Genomic DNA, 21,297 nt, shown 5'->3' with positions numbered 1-21,297 from the left:
ATCGGGCTTTTAAAGGTAAAAAAAAAAAAAAAAGACATTAATATTAAAACAGCGTTTATTTGTTAATGTAACATAGGAAATTAAAGCAAGTTACACTATCTTTAAAAACACAGCTAATGCATTTTAAGAGAAACCCATCCCTCCCACCCCCAACCCCAGCCCCACATGAATTAAGAATCTAAGAGAAGAAATAACCATAAAACAAAGTTTTGTGGAATCCTTCATCCAAGAGTGCTTACATGATGATTAGGTTAATATTGCCTTCTTACAAAATTTCTCTTTTCTATTAAAAAAAATTTTTGTAGCCTTGATTGTTTATTACAAAAAAATTCAGTACAAAAGTTGTATATATTGAAAAATGCCCCCCTCACAGCACCGTTATATATATAGCAGAGAGTAATCAAGAGCAGACTGCTGGTCTAGATGGAGCAATCTGCAGATTATACCCAGACACACAGTGGTTCATTCACCCGCCCGTCCCCTCCTCCTAAGAACTTAAAAAAACACACACATACAAAAAAATGTCAAAAAATTTGAGGAACCCTTTCCAAACAGTACACAGTTAGTTCAGTGTCAATAATTCACATCTTGCAACCAAGTGTATGGATATGGTTTCTTTTACAAAACTTTCAGTGTCAAAAAAGGAAATTAAGGCCATCAGATTCGCAGCTTAAAAATTCACATAAAGGAAATACAAAAATACTCTGTGCTTCTGAGAAGGCTCTGCACTGCGCGTTGGTAAGGATTACCATGCTTCTTTATTTGAGGAAGACGGTTGACTGGAGAAGTTTACATAATTGCACAGCTTCTATTGGATGCTCTTGGGGTTCCCTGATGAGGAAAAGTAGGAAGAAAAATCAGTGCTAAGGAAGTAGATGACAGTTACTTCAAACTACGGCAGAGACTGGACAAATCCATATTACCTGACTTCAAATAAACCCTTAACTATTCCTCTCTTGCCCTTTTTAACCTTCTCTTACAGACATCTTCCAATAAATTCCAGAACACTGATCATGAATGAACTCCAGCTGCACATTCAGATCTGGAGGAGCTTTAAAAAAAAAATTCTGATCTAGGTCCCTAGATCAACTCAGTGAGAATTTCTCATTTAAATGGGGAAACGTATCTATTTATATGTAATTTTAGAGCTCCCTAAGTAATTATAATATGCAGCTGAAGTTGAAAGTCGCTGTTCAATAAATAACCTCCTTTTATAACTTTGGAGAGAGGAGGTCAGCAGACTCCATTCTGAACCATATCAGGGAACCCAGCTGGCTGGGTCCTCCGCTTGTACATCTCCAAACATGTGCTCTGGTCTCGTCCTCAAATGTGAAGTCAAAATGGCTCCCTTTTGCCACTAATTCTTTAAAACCTCACAGTCTGACCTGTGACGAACCACTAGACTGGACTGAACCTGGCTTCTTGAAAGGCACCAAAAAAACCTTATCATCAATTCGGAAGGCCACTGGACCCATTCTTTAATGTGAAAGCAAAATATCTACCCTTCCATCTTCCCTCTTTTAAACCTTGAAATCATTGCCTACTCTGATCACAAAAGCTAAAAGCCTCATACATCTGACTGCTTTTCCTTCTCTCCCAACTTTAGTCATACTACGTCTTTATGAACCTCCATTCACATAGTCCCTCTGTGTCTCCGCAATCTTCCTTCTGGAGTCAACCACGGCAGGTCTCAGCTGCTTCGTGGCTCCATCGTGTGCAGAAGCTATCTGTCCAGGCATCTCAGACCGCACACTTACCTCCAAGCCTCGTCCCCTGTATGTCTGACACACACCAATAAAAGTAGACAGATATGCTTGCCCCTTAAGTCCTGACACATCCCCTGTGATGAACGAAAGATCACCTCAGATTCTCTGCCACTCCTCCCATCAAGAGTTGAAGACTGTTTACCCTCACCTAGGACCGGAGATGGCTTGGAGACTCACTTTGGCTAAGAGAAGATGGGCCTAGCCTTTAAGAGATCTGGTGCTCTCTTTTTCACCCTCATGGAAGCCAGGCACCATGTTATAAATTAAGCTTGGGCTAAACTACCAAAGATAAACCAACAGGGAAAGAAAGATGAAGAACATTCCAGCCCCAGCCACCATCCCAGCTGAATGCAACTGCATCATTAACTTCACTCTCCATCACGTGGAGCAAAAGAACTGCTCAGTTGAGCCCAATCAAACCACAGAACCATGACAAGTAAGAAATACTTGTTTCAAATCACTAAGCCTTTCTAGGGTGGATGGTAATGTGGCCAACAGGTAATTCAAACACATGGAGAACACCATCCGTCTTCTGATACCCAAATAACTGCCATCCTTAGAAATACTGGACAAGCATACTTCCCAGAGATCTTCTCAACTATTCTGGTGGCCCTGTCTCCAGCATCTGCCTGCTACAACTCATACTCTGAGCCACTTGTCTGGCACCCTGAGATAACTGCTATTTTACTTCCAGGCATTAGAATTCTTCCCAGTAAAGGACAGGAAATAGATGTTGTCCTTGTTTCTTGAGAAAGCTAAGCCTAAAGTACCTGTTCTTAAACAGTCAAAAGTCCTCCAAAATGTATGAGGAAGTATCTAAAAACTCATTCTACCTCATACAACCCACTTCAAGTGGTTCTCTACTCTGGAGGCTAACCATGTCCAAGAATGTTTTTTGGAGTAGGGCTGGGGTCACTGAAGCAAAACAAAGAGATTTATAAATCTGTGAAGTCTTATAAGGATAAGGTAGGGATTTTAATTCATCATCTGACTCAAACAGCTTGAGAAGATAAACTGAATGCTTATTACTTATTAATAATTCCAATTTAATTAATTAAAATCATTTGGAGTTTCTTTATTTCAAGGGCTCTCAAAAGCCCAAGCATCAGCTAAAATCTATCTTGTAATTAGATGATTAGGAACTTAATATAGCAAGAATTTTGTTTCCCACTGCAGGTGAACATTACTGTTTTTTCTTTTTTAAGTTTATATGCAGATACTCTAAATTAGTAATCTAAACTTCTCTATCACAGAACTCCAGTAAATAATTGTGAGCATGCATTCCAACCCGTATATACTTATTTGCAAGTGATATACACGTCCTGTCATTATAAAACAAAACTGAAATCTGATGTGAGAGAAAAATGTTTTAAAAATAAGTGCTAGCATTTTCTTCCAATACACTAATATATTCTTCTGGAATATCCCCTCAGGAAAAACGAACCAACTCCACCTGGCCAATCACTTACGTGGTTCATCAAGTAACAGGGAAAAAACCAAACCTACTATTGATTTTGTCTTTATGTAATTCTGTCAATAAAACTTAATACAAATATATTAAAGTAATACCTGCTGGTGGAAAAGCTCTTCCTCTACAACCACTTCAGGTGCTTCTTCCTCCTCCTCTTCTTCTTCAGGTATGGTTGTTTTAAAGACTGTACTTCTCTGAGCAACCTCCTAAAGACAAGAGTGGCTTGATCTTAAGTTAAAAACCATACTTAAAAATCACAAAGGCAGTTGGGATGAGGGAACTTTTCTTTGCTTAAGAAGTAGCATCTCTCCTACATCAGGGACTACTTTTTTAAAAAGAAAAAAGTGGTTCATCAATAGCTTTAGCTACTGAACAGGAAATTTTGCATAACTAGTAGCAGTTCTTAGATTTGAAATATTCTCTGCAGGGGAGCTACTGATGTCCAATGTGAAACACCTGCTGCGAAGTTTCCAATGCTTTTGATCCCATTCTGTTATTAAGAACTCTGTGAACCATGTGGCACACTAGATTCCTTATAACACTCAATGTGAATTCAGAGTAAAGATCCTGGCTCCTAGCAAAAAGAAGGTACTAAACGCTGAATAAAATGAAGGTGAAGGCCGAACAAAAGCTGTGATCTCAGGCACCATGGTGTTAACAGTCCACCTTCAGCAATTCGTTCATCTCAGGAAATGGAATAAAGACAGATGAGCAATCCCTACTAATAACACACTTGTGAAGAAGCTCCAACGGATTTCACACGGAAAACAGTCCTGTCACTCACTGGAGGCACCAGAGAACACAACCATCTCATGTGCAGATGACTTTCCTGGAGGGAATGTGGCCTTGCATGATGCACAGCATATCTGTGTGAGCAGAAGGCTGACCTGATGATCTGGCAGCAAGTAAATGAGTGTGTCCTACAGAGCACCGCACAGCAGCTCATCTTATTCTGTACTGAATCCTAAGGTCGCTCAAGAAAGACAACTCAACAGACAAAGATGCTAAAATTATGTCAGTATAAAAGCTTATCTGGAATCTAACACACAACCAGTTAGTTTAAAATGGCAAGAGAAAAAAAACCAAAAAGCCCTATCCTACAAATGAAAGCTCCATTTTAAAAATGTCCAAGGATATATTTTATAAATGAAGCAAGGTAGTACTTTGTGGGGAATTTTGATTATTGTTACATGGCCAAAGAAGATGGATCGTTCTAAGAGTCTCCATTAGCCAGAAATTTCATTTCTGGGAGATCAGTCAGTGGTTACATACACAAATAGCCATTTCACAAATAGCCTGCTTTGACCAAACCCACTGATAAAAAAAGCATGTGAATCCTTAGATCAATCATAATTCTTTGAAGTAAAAGATGGATTGGAGGATGGCAACATACAAAACAGAAAAAGAGGGATCCCTGGGTGGCGCAGCGGTTTAACGCCTGCCTTTGGCCCAGGGCGCGATCCTGGAGACCCGGGATCGAATCCCACGTCGGGCTCCCGGTGCATGGAGCCTGCTTCTCCCTCTGCCTATGTCTCTGCCCCTCTCTCTCTCTCTCTCTCTGTGACTATCATAAATAAATAAAAAAAAAATTAAAAAAAAAAAAAGAAAACAAAAAGAATTCTCAAAAAAGCGCTCAGAGTACCCAGCTTTCTGTAATTCACCCTAAAATGTGGCAAGAGGGGCACCTGGGTGGCTCAGTTGGTTGAGTATTTGCCTTCGGCTTGTGTCATGACCTTGGGGTCCTGCATCAGACTCCCTGCTGGGCAGGGGGGGCAGGAGGACCCTGCTTGTCACTCTGCTGGCCACTCCCTCTAATTGCGCTCTATCAAATAAATAAATTAAATCTTTAGAAAATCTGCTAGAGAATTCTTACATTCCAGCTTGAGCAGCTGCTGACAAGCATATACATCTCATCTGGAAATATGGGTTCTTAAATTGTGTGACAGAAGAACATTGTCCACAAATGCAAAATGCAGAAAACAGCAACTTGCCCAACTAAGTTAATTATAAATTAATTCAATTTAGCTACTTTTAATATAAGCCTGTTGTTAAGCACTTTTCATTTGATGACACTTAAAAACCAATTACTTTGGGATCCCTGGGTGGCGCAGCGGTTTGGCGCCTGCCTTTGGCCCAGGGCGCGATCCTGGAGACCCGGGATCGAACCCCACATCGGGCTCCCTGCATGGAGCCTGCTTCTCCCTCTGCCTGTGTCTCTGCCTCTCTCTCTCTCTGTGTGACTATCATGAATAAATAAATAAAATCTTAAAAAAAAAAAAAAAAAAAAAAAAAAAAAAAAAAAAAAAACCAATTACTTTAATGCAGAAAGCCTGTACAGAAAATGAATATGCTAAATAATGTCTAAAAATTGTTAGAAAAATCATAAAACAAATTTAGAACCAAAAATTGTTGGGGGGTTTAGGCCCAGGAAACTGTCAAGGTGCTAGTAGATAAATGTCTTCATCAAAACAATTCCTCTCAGCAAGATATCCAACCCTACCAAGTGCCCTGAAAGACACACACAGATTGGTCTGTCTACAGAATGTATTCTCAACAGGTCCCTGTTAAGGCCTTGTGCACATCACATGATTCAGGAGTGCACCAAAACCAACGGGTCATGTGGTCACCTCAGCCAACTCTGCTCAGTCACAACATGCTGGCGGTGTGAAATCACTGTGGTGGGGGTATGGGATCCCCACACCCCAGAAATCAGCAAATGTTATGTGCAGATCAGGACGGTTTCTGTTGACAGAGGAGCTGACTGTTCAACTCTGATCTCTCTGTACACACAAGTAGTCATTCACATAGACAAAAGTTTCAGTTAGGATTACATTCCAGAAGGCACAAAGAGACTGCTTTATTTCTTATTTCCCTCATAGAAAAACATTTTATTTCAGCTTGTAGACATTTACTGTTTTTAATCCTCTGGTACCCCCTTCCTCATTTGTCAGTAAGAGCCCCCAATTTTACCTGAGTCCTCATCTCTCCTATGCTGATGGCACAGTCAGCCACAGTGAAGAAGAGGATGAAGCTGTTGGGAGGGAGAAGGCAGCTCAAACTAACTGTCCTCCTGACCCCAGGAACGGGTTTAGAGGTGAGCCTGTGACCCAAACTGGTACAATGCAAGGAAAGCCCAGGATGGAAAACTCACGGGAACATGGCTCAGTCCCAAAAGCCAACCTCAAAAGATGTACCTCCAGGAGCATCCTGCTGGGATGCATCTATCCTGTGTCAACCAAGGAGACACTCATAAAACAGAGACACGAAAGATCCTTGGGGACACTGGGTGAGCCACTAGATCAAGTCCACGATCTCTGGATTTTTGGTTTTGTGAGCCCATCTATTCCCATTAGAGACAGCTTAATTGCATTTTCTGACATTTCCAATGCCTCAGCAAGAAGAAAATATACATAAAAAATTCAACGGACTTAAGCCAATTACCTACAATCTTACAGAAAAATGGTCTTGGGGCACCTGGGTGACTCAGCGGTTGAGCGTCTGCCTTCAGCTCAGTTCGTGATCCTGAAGTCCTGGGATCAAGTCCTGCATCAGGCTCCCTGCAGGGAGACTGCTTCTTCCTCTGCCTATGTCCTTGCCTCTGTCTCTCATAAATAAATTTTAAAAAATCTTAAAAAAAAATCTTAAAAAAAAAAAAGAAAGAAAAGAAAAACGGTCTTTACAGTGGTAATTATGGATTGCTGCAAATATGATCTGGGACCTACTAATAAACATGATTTCAGAATTAAAGGAATAAATACCAAATGTATTTATGTTGTCTGACAACCACAGACAGAAAAACTGTATTCATGATATTTTCCTCATTTCTCTCTTTTTCTTTTTAAAGATTTACTTATTTATTTACTTATTCATGAGAAACACAGAGAGAGAGGCAGAGACACAGGCAGAGGGTGCAGGGAGCCCAATGCAGGACTCAATCCTGGGACTCCGGGATCCCACCCTGAGCCAAAGGCAGAAGCTCAACCACTGAGCTACCAAGGCATCCCACTTTCCTCATTTCTGACAGAAGTCACTTAATAGACCATAGCAAGCAGAAGACAAGTTTGTTAAAAAGAATAGACAAACCAACCAACCAAATGATCTAATATTCAAGCGTTTAAATTATGAAGGGAAATCCGAGCTTTATAAAGTCAACTTTATGGGGGCTCCATTATAGTATCCCCTCAAGCCCTATCCCTCTTCCTGGGACCTACTTATTCACATGTCACTCTGTTTGAGGAGCTTTTAAACCTGTTACATTCCAAACACCTCCTCCAAGATCACTTCTAACCCGAACACGTTTTTACAGAGAAACAAATGGTACAGATGATGACCCAAGGGTTCACAAGAGCCTGTTGCCTCTGCCAGGGACCCTCATCACAGAGCTTGGCAACCTGAGATCACTACTCACAGCCAGGTTCTGAAAGAGTTCTGTGTCCTGCCAATCCCAGACATGAGGATAATGACCCGCACAAGAGCTGCAGTCAGGGCAGCACCCAGGAGCCAGCAACAGCCACGGGGGAATGGTTCCAAAGTGCTGAAGACGAGAAACGAGCAACGGATTCCACAGAGAACAGGAGAAAGATCCAACACCTTGACATGCGCAAGTAACTAACTTGGCATGTATAAACTGACTCCCCTACCCTGAGAACCTAGCTGGGCATTTGGAGGTGAATTCCCCAGAGGCGCCTCAAAATCTCACACAATGCTGAAGTCTACAGTGAAAGAATCACAAGTCGTTTCATTTCCAGACTCAGCATGAGATTAAGGGAACTCTTCACTCGGCAGAAAGTGATTCCACAGGAAGAGCAGCCCAAAGACCCACAGGTGCATACAGGAAGCAGTCCAAAGATCCACAGGTACATGACAGACAGGAGGGCCACCAGGCATAGGACTTGGGATGCAATACCTTAGACCCCCCGCGGCAAATGCTGTTAGCTGCTTTATTTCTCTGAACTCAAAAGTGAAGGTCTGTGTCTAATTTTTTTTAATTTTTAGCAGGAAATTCTTACCGAATGCCTATTATGTGCCAGGGAAAATCATAATAGGTCCTTGCCCTCAATGTGCTTATGACTCTAGTGAGAGAGGCCAACGGGCCAAGCGCCATGCCAGGTAGGTCTGCACCTGGCATCACAGGAGCAGAGAAAGCAACCTGAGAGGGATACTGCAAGTTGACCTGCAACCACCCTCTCCTTTGCAGAGCCCCATTTTGCGGGGGGAGGGGGGGGCAGGTGTGTATGTGTGCACAGGGCATGGGTGTCTTCACGTGACAATGAGGGTAGGGAAGGTTCGTAAGAATGTAGGAATGACATGTTGAAAACATAAACCTCAAGCAGATGTACACTCCACAATCTTCAAACTCAAAAGAGTTTCATAAACAATCTGAGAGCTAGGAACATAGCTTGTAACATACCAGAGGCTAGAAAGATACATTCTGAGGCATTTCCCAATGAGCATCTCATTTATATTATATCCATTACATTAGTATTATCACAGTTGTGACTTGTCTTATTATCCTTTTAAAATGAAATGAAGATGAAGAGAGGTGAAAGAACTTGCCAAAAGTCACAAAGCCAGTGTGCAGTGGAGGCAGAAACTGGAGCCTGTGCTAATGCTCAGTGCTCCACAATACACTCCTATTTCACTCCTAAAATGTGAAGTCAGCTTCACTTTGATTTACTCAGCAGCCTTGGTCTGGTGTAAGCAATCAGTTACTTCACATTTCAGTTTGACTTCTAAGAAGAAATCACTCTTACACAAGGAACTTTAGAGTGGAACAGACAGTGGAGTGAGTAGTACTGACAAAATGGCCTCACCTCTCCCTGAGAATTTTTCAATATAACCTTCACATCTTCGCCAGTGCCCCAAGAGTTCTGGTTCTTCCAGATGAGGTCAGTGGGAGGACTGGCTGTAACACCAGCATTTGCAGCCCAGATCTAGAAAAGAAAAGAGCATCAGTCCAGCCAGAACCCTGCCCTGCCCACAACCTAGTAACAGCAATGTAATGAGAAGACTTGAACCCCTAATTCTAAGTCTCAGAACTGTGTCCCAGCTTCAGACCTGCTGTACAAACTAGCTGTGTGTCCAGGAGAGCTTATGTAGGCCTTAGCTTCCCCATCCAATAAATGGAAATGATGATGTTCAGGAATCTTGAGGTGACATCTACATTCACCTCCTAGCCCCTCAATATGTCAGTTGAATGTGTGCAAGTGGCCTTATTCTCATCCATAAAATGGGACAGAGGCAGAACCTATAATACACGGGATTGCTGCAAAGAACAAAAGGATTAGCTGCAAAGTGGGTCTGGCTCACTGAGCAATGATTAGCCCTCCCTGTCAGCACTCAGCTATGGGTTTTATGGACCATTCCTCCAGCTTGGAGCCCTTGGACCCACTCCAACAGTATCCTCCAGCTGCCTATAGCAGTCAACAAGGAGACACTACTAACTCCTCTCAAACTTCTGCAGTAGACAGCCCATCTAGAATATTCTTATAGAACTGGTATGTCTCCAATCAGGGGCAATATCACCACACCCCATGAGTGTCTGAGACTGAACTCCAAAAAGCACACAAGGAATGAATAACCCATTAATCAATGATAAACAGGCTGCTATTGAAATAGGCAAACAAGTAATTACTCTCCCCTTCTCATAAGCACGGAAATTTTGCCATGTTTTTAATGCATATTATTGGCAAGAGTATTGGCAGGGCATAGATAATTTGAGTCAGAAAAACTGTATGTGAACCCTAGACAAATTACTGCAGCTCCACCAACCTCAGTGTCCTCATCTGTAGGGATACTACGAGTCCTGAGGTTTCTACAAGACCATATTAAAACAGAAAAGTTTTATACCCCATAAATTATTTCACAATATAAATGGCTACATGATGGCAAAAGGAACACAAGAAATAGTATAGGCAAGTATCATTTTAAATGGAGAGAATAATCTATAAATTTCTGATTAGGAGGGAGGCTGTCCTCTTCAGATGCTCACCTGAAGCTGCGAGATCTTCCATCAGCATTATAACTAGAAAGGGACAGGGAGCTGTTTACTGGGATAAAACAAAAAGGAACTGGCTCTGGGCTGTTAGCGTCATGTAGAATGTTAGTGTTTTCCTAATTTCAAGCAATACTTTTTCACTAGTCCATATGGAACCACTGAGTTGGGTTTTGTATTAATTAGTAATAATCCTAAAATCTTGGATAATTTAATCTAAAATTAGTATGTTCCAGAGCTATCCTGTTCAACATGCTAGCCATATGTGACCTCAAGCATTTGAAATTTGACTAGTCAAAACTGAGATGTACTGTGAGAATATCTTAGTCCAAAAAAAAAAAAAAAAAGAGAAAAGGTAAAATATCTAATAATTTTTATACTGATATTTTGAAAGAATAGTATTTTGGATACATTACATTAAATAAGACATAGTACTAAAATTAATTTCACACCTTCCCTATTTTTCTTTAATGCAACTACAAGAAAATTTTAAGTTACATATTTATTTCTCTTATTTGTGTTCTAGTGTTTTAAACTGATGTTTGCTATTGCCCAGTACAACTTCATAGTTAAGATTACTTATCACTGCTATGTTCCAAAGAGCTTCTTATCCCATTTAATACTAGCTACTTAAAAAAAAAATTACATTTCATATGATAATTGGATTCTCCACTAGACCTATAGTATATATCTATATCTATATACCTATATACCTATATACATATATATATATATGTATGTATTTGGTCTCTGAGGAACTACATCTAGTGGAAAAAGCAGATGATTGGCATAATGGTTTCACATTACTTTAGAGAGGTAGAGAGCACACTCAAATCTGAATCTTCTGAATTAAAATGTCAGATTCTTTCCACCACATTATGTAGCTTCAATAAGACACATAATAGGGCTGAACAATTTTCTCTCACTATAATAATTACTGAAGAGAAGAAAAGACAGTCTGGTTAGGATATTTGTTCCCATTTTTTACCATTACAAAATTAGCATCTGATATTTTCACAATGTGGTATCAAGTTCTTCAACACACTTTTTAAAAGAGAAATCCTAACCAGTTTGAGCTTTTGATCTTAAACACTAAGATGTGTATCAATCATAAATTTAAAAGTATGTGTTTAATATTTTTAAAAAGGATTGATAAAAGAGACAGTCACTTCTATATCCTTCAGGGATAAGAATGTAGACTTCTTTCACATCTATCAAAGTTAACACATTGTTTTTAAAATCTACTTATGAAGTTAAAGTAAAGTAATCTTGTGTCTGCTCCATGAAGCAACTTCTCTAATAAGTATGCTGTGAAATTTAGTAACTATTAAAGACATGGTATTTCAGAACACAGCAACAGTGAACCACTTAGAACCCAAATCAGAGTCAGAGTACCACAAAGCCCATCTCTTTTCAAATCTAGAAACTTAAACACTAGTAAAAACCATGTTACCCTCTATAAAATACTATGTTTAAAAAAGTGATTGTTTACAACAAAACCTAACACTTAATAATTTTTAATCAAAACATAAGTCCCTGATCCAACACCAGAGATGATGACTAAGGGTGAGGTGGGGCCTGGACACCAAATCACTACCCAGATGATGCTGAGGGTCACCCAAGGCTGAGGGTCACTCAAGTCTTAAGGCATACCTTAGCATTAATAGATTATCCTAATAGTTCTTTATGTCAAGCAGTATCTCCTGAATCAGACTGGGTTACAATTACCAGTCAAGAGACAGCTGTTTTATATCTACTGGAGTAGACAAAATAAAAAGAATTCAAAGGTCAATACTTTCACTTTTAATAGTCAATTACTGCTCTCAATAAGACAGAATTTTTAAAATCTTTAATAGTACTTGTAATTCCTTAATAACGTCAAAGATGTTTTAATGCCCATTTCTAAAACACTCCTCTTTAAGCCAAAAATTTCCTTGAATTACTTTAATTGTTAGTTAAGACAGTGAAGTTAAATTAAATAATTAAAATCACTTACTGTAACAGTCTGGCCTGCCTTCAGCACATATCTTGAGGTATATTTGTAACTGACTGATGTATCTCCAATTTTTCTGATCATTTCCCAGCCTCCCATTGGCTGATCCTATTCATAAGCAGAGTAAAACAAGGTCACATCAAGTATACAGAAAGTGATGGATAATCAAATGAATTTACACAGGCACTTAAACTAAGACAGCTCTGTGGCTGTCTTCCCATGATTCATATTTTCCTACCATAAAGAGAAAACATGGTTTTGGCATTCAGCAAAACAGTAGCTTCAAAAATGCTACAGTTTTAATATTAAGGTACTTAATTTTAAAGAAGACAAAACTGGAAGAAAAGGGATGTGAACCAAACTCGATGGTCCATATTCACTGCTAGATCAAGTGGGTCTTTAAAATTTACAACATAATCTAGAGGTCATAATCACAATTATAAACATCTAATATTTGACTACTTTAAGCTTTAAAAATGCAAACACATAAGAAAATAAATCCTTTTTCTTTTGCACCTATACTGCGTCTCACATTTAACTCCCTTACCTCAAAGCATAACAGGCTGAAAAAGGGTCACTGATCCAATGACCAGTCCCAGGTCACAGCTACCACCTCTGGCCCACAACCTCCCCAGGGCTGCCTGGCACCTGAAGAAAGGTGCAGGGTATTTAAAATAATTAGCTACAGTCATCTATACCCATCTCTAACTCAAAGATAAGAATAAACCAGACTGAAAGCCAGCTTTAGAATAAGTCAACACAGGGCTGTTATGCTGTCTGAAAAACAACCGAACTACAACAATGGAGCAGCAGAGACTACTGTTGTTCTTCAGCTTTTAAACTCATGACTAAGAGGGCTTGGGGCCCGTTCCCTTTCCTATATGAACTGCTAGCTTTCCTTTGCCCATCCCAATTATTTATTCATACACACAAAACACACTTTTAATAGCTCCAGTGAGAAAAGGAGTGATTTTCATGAACATCATCTGATGAATCCTGAACACGTGCTTCAGAAAGTGACATCCATCCATCCCACTGCATCTCCATGGAACCCCCAGACCTGCCTTCCAGCATCATCTCACACTCCTTCATGACCTCCAGCTCCATCATGCCTAGCCAGGGAAGACTTTCACTACTGAGATCTCAAAAACTCCAGCTCGAAACCTCAGAATTTCCTATGAATACTTTGTTTACTTTTAAACAAATAATTTCAAGATAGGGCTCCACACTATTCTTCATACAAATCAAATCATTAGTATTCATTCATTTATTTAGAGAGAAAAATACTCCCTGCATAATTTGAGCCTGGGCTCATGTTTCCTTCCTTTTTTTTTTTTTTTTTGTTTTGTTTTTTTGCTTCCTTCCTTTTCTGAAGTTAACAACTGTGACAGGGTATCTCCCATTTACACTCACAACTCCAACTCTTCCACAAGTCTGCCTGGGGCCTCAGGAAGGCCACTGGGCAAGAATGACCAAGTGTGAAAAGCAGCTCTGGCTCTGTAAAGAAATGCTGAGGAGGAAAATCTTCAAACTAGTAAGTGTACTTCTTCCTCCTCCTCCTATTTTAATGTATACTTTCCTTCATGAATTTAAGCAAAAAGGAGGAGACAAACTCATTCTTGTGAAGATTACCAAATCCAAATAAAGTCAGAGGAATTATGACAATTGTACAATCTACCATCCAGCAAAGCCTTCCTGGAAAAAAAGGGGGTTGTTTTTTACCTGTTCAGAAGTGTTCTTCAAGCGTATAAATTTCCCATCAACATCTATCTCTTCAATGCAGACATTCCCAGTGGCTGAAGCAGAGTGAGAGATGCTAACGCTACTGCTGGCCTCTGACTCTTCCACATCAACTCTCTTCCTCTTTCCTCTAGTTGTGCGAACACTCCGACTTGAGGATGCTCGGGATACTGTCACACGAGACGAAGGGCTTGGAGAGAGTTTCAATCTACATGGGAAAAATAAACACTCCATTTATGAGATACTTATGTCCTTCCTACTTTAGAAAAAAGAATATTAATATCCTTCACATGCTTTTTGGGCACCTGCATTTCTAAAGCAACACATTACTAAGGATGTGCTGGACAAGGCCGATATACATCCTTAATAAGGTTAGTTTATTTGTGCTAGAATGTGCATAATGTTCTTTAAAAACATAATAACTTGAATGCTTTCTCTAGAAATAGAATATAATCATTATTCAGGAAGTATGGAAAACACAGGGAGAGGAATCAACCCTCCTACTACCACCCTACCACAACCATGGTTATGTTTAGTATACTTTTCCTCATTTTTTCATACCTGTGTTTTCTTTCTATAAAAATTACAATCACAATGTATGTAACAATGAAACTGAATGGCTTCTCATTCTAAATCACTTTCCCTTAGAAACTTTTTCTAAGAACAGGTGTCAAAGAATTTATACACTAACTAGATTTGAAAAATGACTATGAAGTCTTTCAGCAAATCTAGTATTTTACAACATACTAAATTATCAAAACATTTTAAAGCTCAAGAAAGACTCCACATTTTGACAGAGTCCAGCATTTAAAATAATAGTAAGACTGGGTGAACAGTATTTTTTGTTGTTGAGGTAGAAATATGATACATTTCTATTTACCTCTACACCTAGGTGTTAAAAATAACATAGAAAATACTTAAAGTTGCCTTAAATGTTAAAATAAAATTTTTGCAAAGGCCCAATCCTAGTTACTACTCTTTAAATAAAAAGGATGAGGGCAAGAAGTAGACTATGAGGTAAAGTGACACCTAAGTTGCTTACCTCTCCTCTTCGCCCTCTAAGAGCTTCCTGTAAGCACTGATTTCCATGTCCAGGGCTAACTTTACATCAAGAAGTTGTTCATAATCGTTCAACTGTTGCTGCATCTGATCCCTTATTTCCGCCATCTCTCTCTCCTTGTCAGACAGCATGCGCCGAGAGTTGTCTCTTTCTTTAGCAAGCAAGTCCTCCAGCTCTTGAATCCTCTCCAAACATGCTCTAGACTTCAGAGTCAAGAGAACACATTTATTTTCTAAGAACATTCCAACAGTAGCACAAAGCAGCTATCTTAAACCGCTTCCTGGAGGAAAACAAAAAGAACCTGAAGGAATCTCTAACTTTAGAACACAAAACAGATTTTGATTTTAAGAAATTAAAAACTAAAATTTCTCCAATATAAAATATAGCCCTCAGGAAAGTTCTGGCTTATAAAAGACTTTAGAAAGAGATAAATTCAGCATATGCAACTGTGAGAAATGTACATATAACTTTTCTGTATTTGGCCAAATAAAACAAAATTTTAAAAGTTATGGTTTTAACCTGAGCCTGGGTGGCTCAGTCAATTAAGTGTCTGCCTTCAGGTTGGGTCATAATCCTGGGGTCCTGAGATTGAGCCCATTGGACTCCCTGCTCAGCAGGAGTCTGCTTCTACTTCCTCTGCTTGTGCTCACTCTCTGTCAAATGAATAAAATCTTTCAAAAAAGTGGGATCCCTGGGTGGCGCAGCAGTTTAGCGCCTGCCTTTGGCCCAGGGTGCGATCCTGGAGACCCAGGATCGAATCCCATGTTGGGCTCCCGGTACATGGAGTCTGCTTCTCCCTCTGCCTATGTCTCTGCCTCTCTCTCTCTCTCTCTTTCTCTGTGACTATCATAAATAAATTTAAAAAAAAATCTTTCAAAAAAGTCTTATTTTTTTTTAAAGTTATGGTTTTAGAAAAAGTCAACTGTGCCCCCCCCCAAGCCACATCACTCAAACATATAAATTAACTAAAAATGAAAGGAAATTCACTGATTAAAAAACCTCATGGCAGGTGAAAGATTGTTGTGGAGAACTGCTGGAACTATTCAGAAACCAAAGAAAGGGATTCTGGTACCCCCTCAGGTAGAGTCTCCCTGCAAGACTATATACAGAGATGATATAATACAGTGCAGTCTATAAGAGATTACTGTAAATATAGAAACTTTGTATTTGGAATTTAAAAAATGAGAAATAATACATCCTGCACCAGAAAGTTCATCTGAGAAACCTTGTGGCTCACCAGGTAATTATTCTTCTGCGTTTCACCCAAGACAGAATTCATCTCAGTAACCTCAGAAAATGACAAAGGTAATCAACTAAAAAAGACTGATGGATAGCTCAGGCCCTTAGAATCATAAGTACCAGCATCAGAGCAGGAGAGAGGTACCATGCAAAAATTAAACCTGGAAGGCTAAAAATCAAAAAGAGAATCTGCACTGTGCAGAAACACCATACTCTAGTTAGTACATGTATTTCTCACAAGGTTATGGGTTAAAAATTTTCAAAGTGCTTTTCATCTTTACCAGGGATGAACAAATAAGTAAAAAATATGGTAGAAAATGAGGTTTTTCACTCTCAAAGAGAAAAGCTATATAGATAAGCAAGCAAGAAAGCCCAAAATGAACCCTTTGATATGGGGTTAGTCAGAAACATCTGTATGAACTTGCACTTAGTTTAATATAAATACAAGTGGATAGACACAATTATAGAAAAGTATGTAAACACGGCTTAGTATACACACATATATTACCTAGCTCCATCCACAAGAGGGCCTAGAAGCAATGATACCCCAATACCAGGGAGACTCAGCATCCTGATTTTAATTTCTATATACCATTCTCCAGTAAAAAGAACCAGGGGTCCTTGGAGAAATGGCTGATTCCAGGGATGCAGCAGGGAAAATACAGGATGAGCCTGGAGCATCTTATAGTACTATAAAGTAAAGTGCTCAAAAGAAGGGGGACATGATAGGCATTCTGACAGAACCATCCAAGCCAATAAAAGAAGGTAGTATTGGATTATAACCCAAAGTATAAAATAAATATCCATGAGTTCATACTAATATAGACAAATGAATAAAAATATAAATAAATAAGAAAGAAGAGACAAATCTTTAAGAGAATTCCACTTAATAAATGTAGATAGATACTCGCTTCAGAATGTGGAGTTTGCTTCCTATACTCAACTCTCAAAGGGTATGAGCTGGACTTAGGGACCTGCTCCCCAAGAACAGAGTATGGAAAGAGATAAATGGTAATCTGACAGTGGCAAACACTACATTAAGCAGTGATGAAGGTCGGTATAACCAAAGATGCCCTGTGGGTGGCCTGTGATTCCTAATGCAATGTGACAAGAAGGGCACTTAATAAAACCCATAACCTCAGTCTCATCATGGCAAAGGCACCAGACAAACCCAGACTGGGGACAGTACACAGGGTAAATGGCCATTCCTCAAGACTCCCAGGGTCATTAAAAAAAAAAAGGAAAGCCTAAGAAACTGTCACAGACCAGTGGAGACCAGGGAGACATGTGGTACCCTGGAAAAGAAAAACAGCAACAGAAAATGTGGTAAAAATCCAAACAGTCTGGAGTATAGGTATAGTAATGTCTTTGTTTTAACAAATATACCATGAGAACATAAGGCGCTTACAGTGAGGGAAACTATGGGAGGGACAGAGGTGAACTGTCATACTAATTTTCTGTAAATCTAGATTTATGCCAAAATAAAAAGGTTATTTAAAAAATAATCAACCAGGGCAGCCCGGGTGACTCAGCGGTTTGGTGCTGCCTTCGGCCCAGGGCGCGATCCTGGGGATCCAGGATAGAGCCCCATGCTGGGCTCCCTGCATGGAGCCTCTCCCTCTGCCTGTGTCTCTGCCTTTCTCTCTTTCTTCTCTCTCTGGGTCTCTCATAAATAAATAAAATCTTTTAAAAATAATGATAATAATAATCAACCAATTAACTAAAACCAGAGTAGCATCTGACACTCCATATGAGAAGCCGGCATTCATCTTAAGAGTGATACTAAACATAATCCTTGCCTCAAGAACTTGGATTTAAGCTGCATCTGTGGGGCGCCTGGGTGGCTCAGTTGGTTTAGTGTCTGCCTTAGGCTCAGGTCATGATCCCAGAGCTCTGGGATCGAGCCCCAAGTTGGGTTCCCCGCTCAGTGGGGAATCTGGCTCTCCCTCTCCTTCTGCCTGCCACTCCTCCTGCTTGTGCATACACCCTCGCTCTCTCTCTCATGCTGTCAAATAAATTAAAATCTTTAAATAAACTGCATTTGCAAAAACCATGCTACAAATTAAGAAATCCATTTTTTTCTCACAAGCTTCTAATATAATTTAAGTTAAAACGCTTCTCTTCTCTCCTTTTCACCGCCATCCTGGTTGTGTGTGGTTGACTGTAATCACCATGTCCTCTCACAAGACTTTCAGAATCAAGCGATTCCTGGCCAAGAAACAAAAGCAGAATCGTCCCATTCTCCAGTGGATTCAGATGAAAACTGGTAATAAAATCAGATACAACTCCAAAAGGAGGCACTGGAGAAGAACCAAGCTGGGTCTATGAGGAAGCATCGCACATCATGAAATAGCAAACATAATCGGCACACATACTTAAGCTGCATGGAGATCACATGTTCCTCTCCTATCAATATGGAAACATTCTTCCTACCCGGCCAGTAGACATGGCTTATCAAAGAAATTATTTTCTCTGTTACTATGCCTCCATACCAGTAGGTTGGTTCAGTAATAAACGTGAGACCTTTCAGCTGAGCTGCTGCTGTGTCCTGATTTGTGAAGTACTGAATTCCCCCCTCCTGTCAGATCTCACATAGCACTGTCTGATAGAACTTTCTGCAGTGATAGAAATTACCCTTGAGGCTCGGGGACACCTGTGTGGCTCTGTTTGCTAAGCATCTGCCTTTGGCTCAGGTCTTGATGGGGAGTCTGCGTGTCTCCCCCTCTCTGCCCCTCCCCCTGCTTATGCGCTCTCTCTCAAATAAATAAAAATCTTAAAAAACAAAACAAAACCTGCTTCTCCTTCGATCAGCCTCTTCACTGTATTTGTGATGTGGGAGGTAGACAGAATGAGCAACAAGGTGGAATATAAAGGAGAGTTGATGAAAGGCATGGAGTACCCAAGATTTAGAAGTAACATCTGGGCCTAGATTTGTAAACCCAAAATGTCTCTGTCTGCCTCTGATGTTACAGAGTTCTGTAAGTGGGGAAAAAAACAAAACCTACCATGACTCATTTAGAAATACCTGAATTGTATTTTCAATAGCTGCATTACACCTGTTATGTAGTGAAATACAAAGAATACAGCGTAATACAAAGAATACACCGTAAGAGGCAGACCTAGATCCTTCTTCCCAAGTCTCCCAACAAGTAGCTCTAAGACTCTAAGCAGGAAGCAGGCTGTACCTAACTAACTTCACTAAGCCAGTGTCCACATCTGAAAAATGAAGAGGTCTAACTAGATTATCTGTGAGATCCCACCTCTCACTCCAAAGTATTTTATGACTGGCTTCTGAAAGTCTTTTTTTTTTTTTCATGGTATATAACTGAAGTGTACTAGTTTATTATGGTCTACCTACAATAGCAATTTCAAATCTGCATGTTAGAAAAACAAAACTTTAGAGATGCCTTCAAAGTGCCAGTTGAGTCTTCCCAAGTCAAAAAGTCTGTGACCAATTAATTTGGCCAGTAAGAAATCTATAGAGAAATAACAGAAATACTATAAGCAATATATGAAATTTCTAATTATAATACTGCTACGATCTCTATTTATTTAAAAATATTTTCTGGAGTCAGCTTTTTAAGAACTATTCATTTATTTATTCATTCATTCATTCTGTCATTCATTTTTAAGTAAACTCTACATCCAACATGGGGCTACAACTTCTAACCTTGAGATCAAGAGTCACATGCTCTACCAAATGAGTCAGCCAGGTACCGCAAGGCTATGTCAATTTTAAATAAAGTTTAAGTACTTCAGTAACATGAGTCATATCACCAAAAGGAAACTGTATGGCCTAAGAGGCAGTGTGATGAAACTGGTATGACCCAACACTAAGTGCTATTAAGATACAAATGGGATGATTCTGAGAGGGGTGGCTTTTTTCTTTTTCATGATCTAAGAGGCTAAAGTTTATCAACTAATGAAGATATTCCACAAGATATATTACTTATCATAAAATCTAATATCAGTAATGAATAGAGGAAAGGACATCCCCCTCCCCCTGGGTCCTCAAAGACAGAGAAATTTAAAACTATTCTGACTGAAGAAGGTACTTCACCTATTCTATAAGGACTCTTAGCTCCTGGAAACCCTCAGGGCCTTGCCAAACATCATTTAAACACCATTATCCAGAAGTTAACCAAAAAAACTTCCAAGGATGGGAACAGAATAAGCAAACAGAGAAACAGCCCTGAACCTGAATCAGGTAACATGGCTACTAGTCTTCACAGCCCATCAGTGTCTAACAGCAGGCAAGTCTCAGACCACCATCTGTATCTATAGCTAGCATAATCAAGAGGAAAATGCAGCAGCCAAAAAATAATAATAATAATACAAAAACAAAAACCAGGGACATGGGAAACTGAAGGAAAGGGGATAACTAGAGTATGATTTATTAAATGGAGAAAAGTAGTAAATGTCAACTCAGTGTAAGAACACAGGGGACTATTTTTTTTGAAAAGTAGTTATTACAATAATGCAATGGAAAAAAGATTATCTTTGAAGAGAGTGAGGGGTAAATGGAAAAATTGGGAACTAGGAGAGAAACAAAGCTATCAACCTGCAGTCTCTGGGCAAGTAATTAAACCACCGAGGTCTGTGTCTGAATGACTCAAAAGACCCTTCCAGCTCTAATGCTATGTGAAAACTTCAAAATACTATCAAAATGAAATACTCTAAAATAATCTTTTAAATTATGTTACAAATAATAAAGTACATGATAGGAAATGTAAATCTTTTTTAATTTTGTTTACATTACCCTGTTTTATGCAATTCACTGTCTGCCTTGTTTTCTAAATTCCTACAATGAATATCCTCAGTTTTATAATCAGAAAAACATTTTACTAAAAATAAGAAAAAGAAAAAACAAAAAGGAAGAAAAGCTTAATCAAGAATAAAGTAAAGTTTATTCTTATGTGGAAAATTTAAAACAAAAGTCTCCTCCCTGAAGGGAAAAAGTAGCTGAAGATTCTTCCCAAGTAATTAAGGTGAGTGGATTATTATTATTTTTTTTTAGGTGAGTGGATTATTAAA

General features: G+C 39.3%; 2 protein-coding genes across 5 annotated transcripts in view; one reads left to right on the top strand and one right to left on the bottom strand.

The window, feature by feature from the left end:
- Positions 1 to 599: 599 nt before the first annotated feature.
- Positions 600 to 21,297, bottom strand: part of LMNB1 (lamin B1) — a 56,369-nt gene continuing 35,671 nt past the window's right edge. For all 4 annotated transcript variants that reach the window (XM_038552012.1, XM_038552014.1, XM_038552015.1 and 1 more), the window contains exons 6-11: positions 15,007 to 15,227; positions 13,947 to 14,172; positions 12,228 to 12,332; positions 9,051 to 9,170; positions 3,336 to 3,443; positions 600 to 831 (exon numbers count right to left, since the gene is read on the bottom strand). In XM_038552012.1, coding sequence (XP_038407940.1) covers positions 790 to 831; positions 3,336 to 3,443; positions 9,051 to 9,170; positions 12,228 to 12,332; positions 13,947 to 14,172; positions 15,007 to 15,227 — 822 coding nt within the window. In that variant the 3' untranslated portion in view covers positions 600 to 789. The remainder of the gene's footprint in view (positions 832 to 3,335; positions 3,444 to 9,050; positions 9,171 to 12,227; positions 12,333 to 13,946; positions 14,173 to 15,006; positions 15,228 to 21,297) is intronic.
- Positions 18,436 to 18,650, top strand: LOC119873878 (60S ribosomal protein L39-like). Its single transcript, XM_038552017.1, has one exon. The coding sequence runs from the start codon at positions 18,436 to 18,438 to the stop codon at positions 18,589 to 18,591; it is 156 nt and encodes a 51-aa protein (XP_038407945.1). The 3' UTR covers positions 18,592 to 18,650.

Source organism: Canis lupus, chromosome 11 (genome assembly GCF_011100685.1).
Source record: "Canis lupus familiaris isolate Mischka breed German Shepherd chromosome 11, alternate assembly UU_Cfam_GSD_1.0, whole genome shotgun sequence".
Classification (NCBI taxonomy): Eukaryota; Metazoa; Chordata; class Mammalia; order Carnivora; family Canidae; genus Canis; species Canis lupus.
This window is presented reverse-complemented; position numbering and strand designations above follow the sequence as displayed.

What these genes read in the sequence shown, in the direction of transcription:
- LOC119873878 (XM_038552017.1), top strand. Translation starts at nt 18,436, where the DNA reads ATGTCCTCTCACAAGACTTTCAGAATCAAGCGATTCCTGGCCAAGAAA.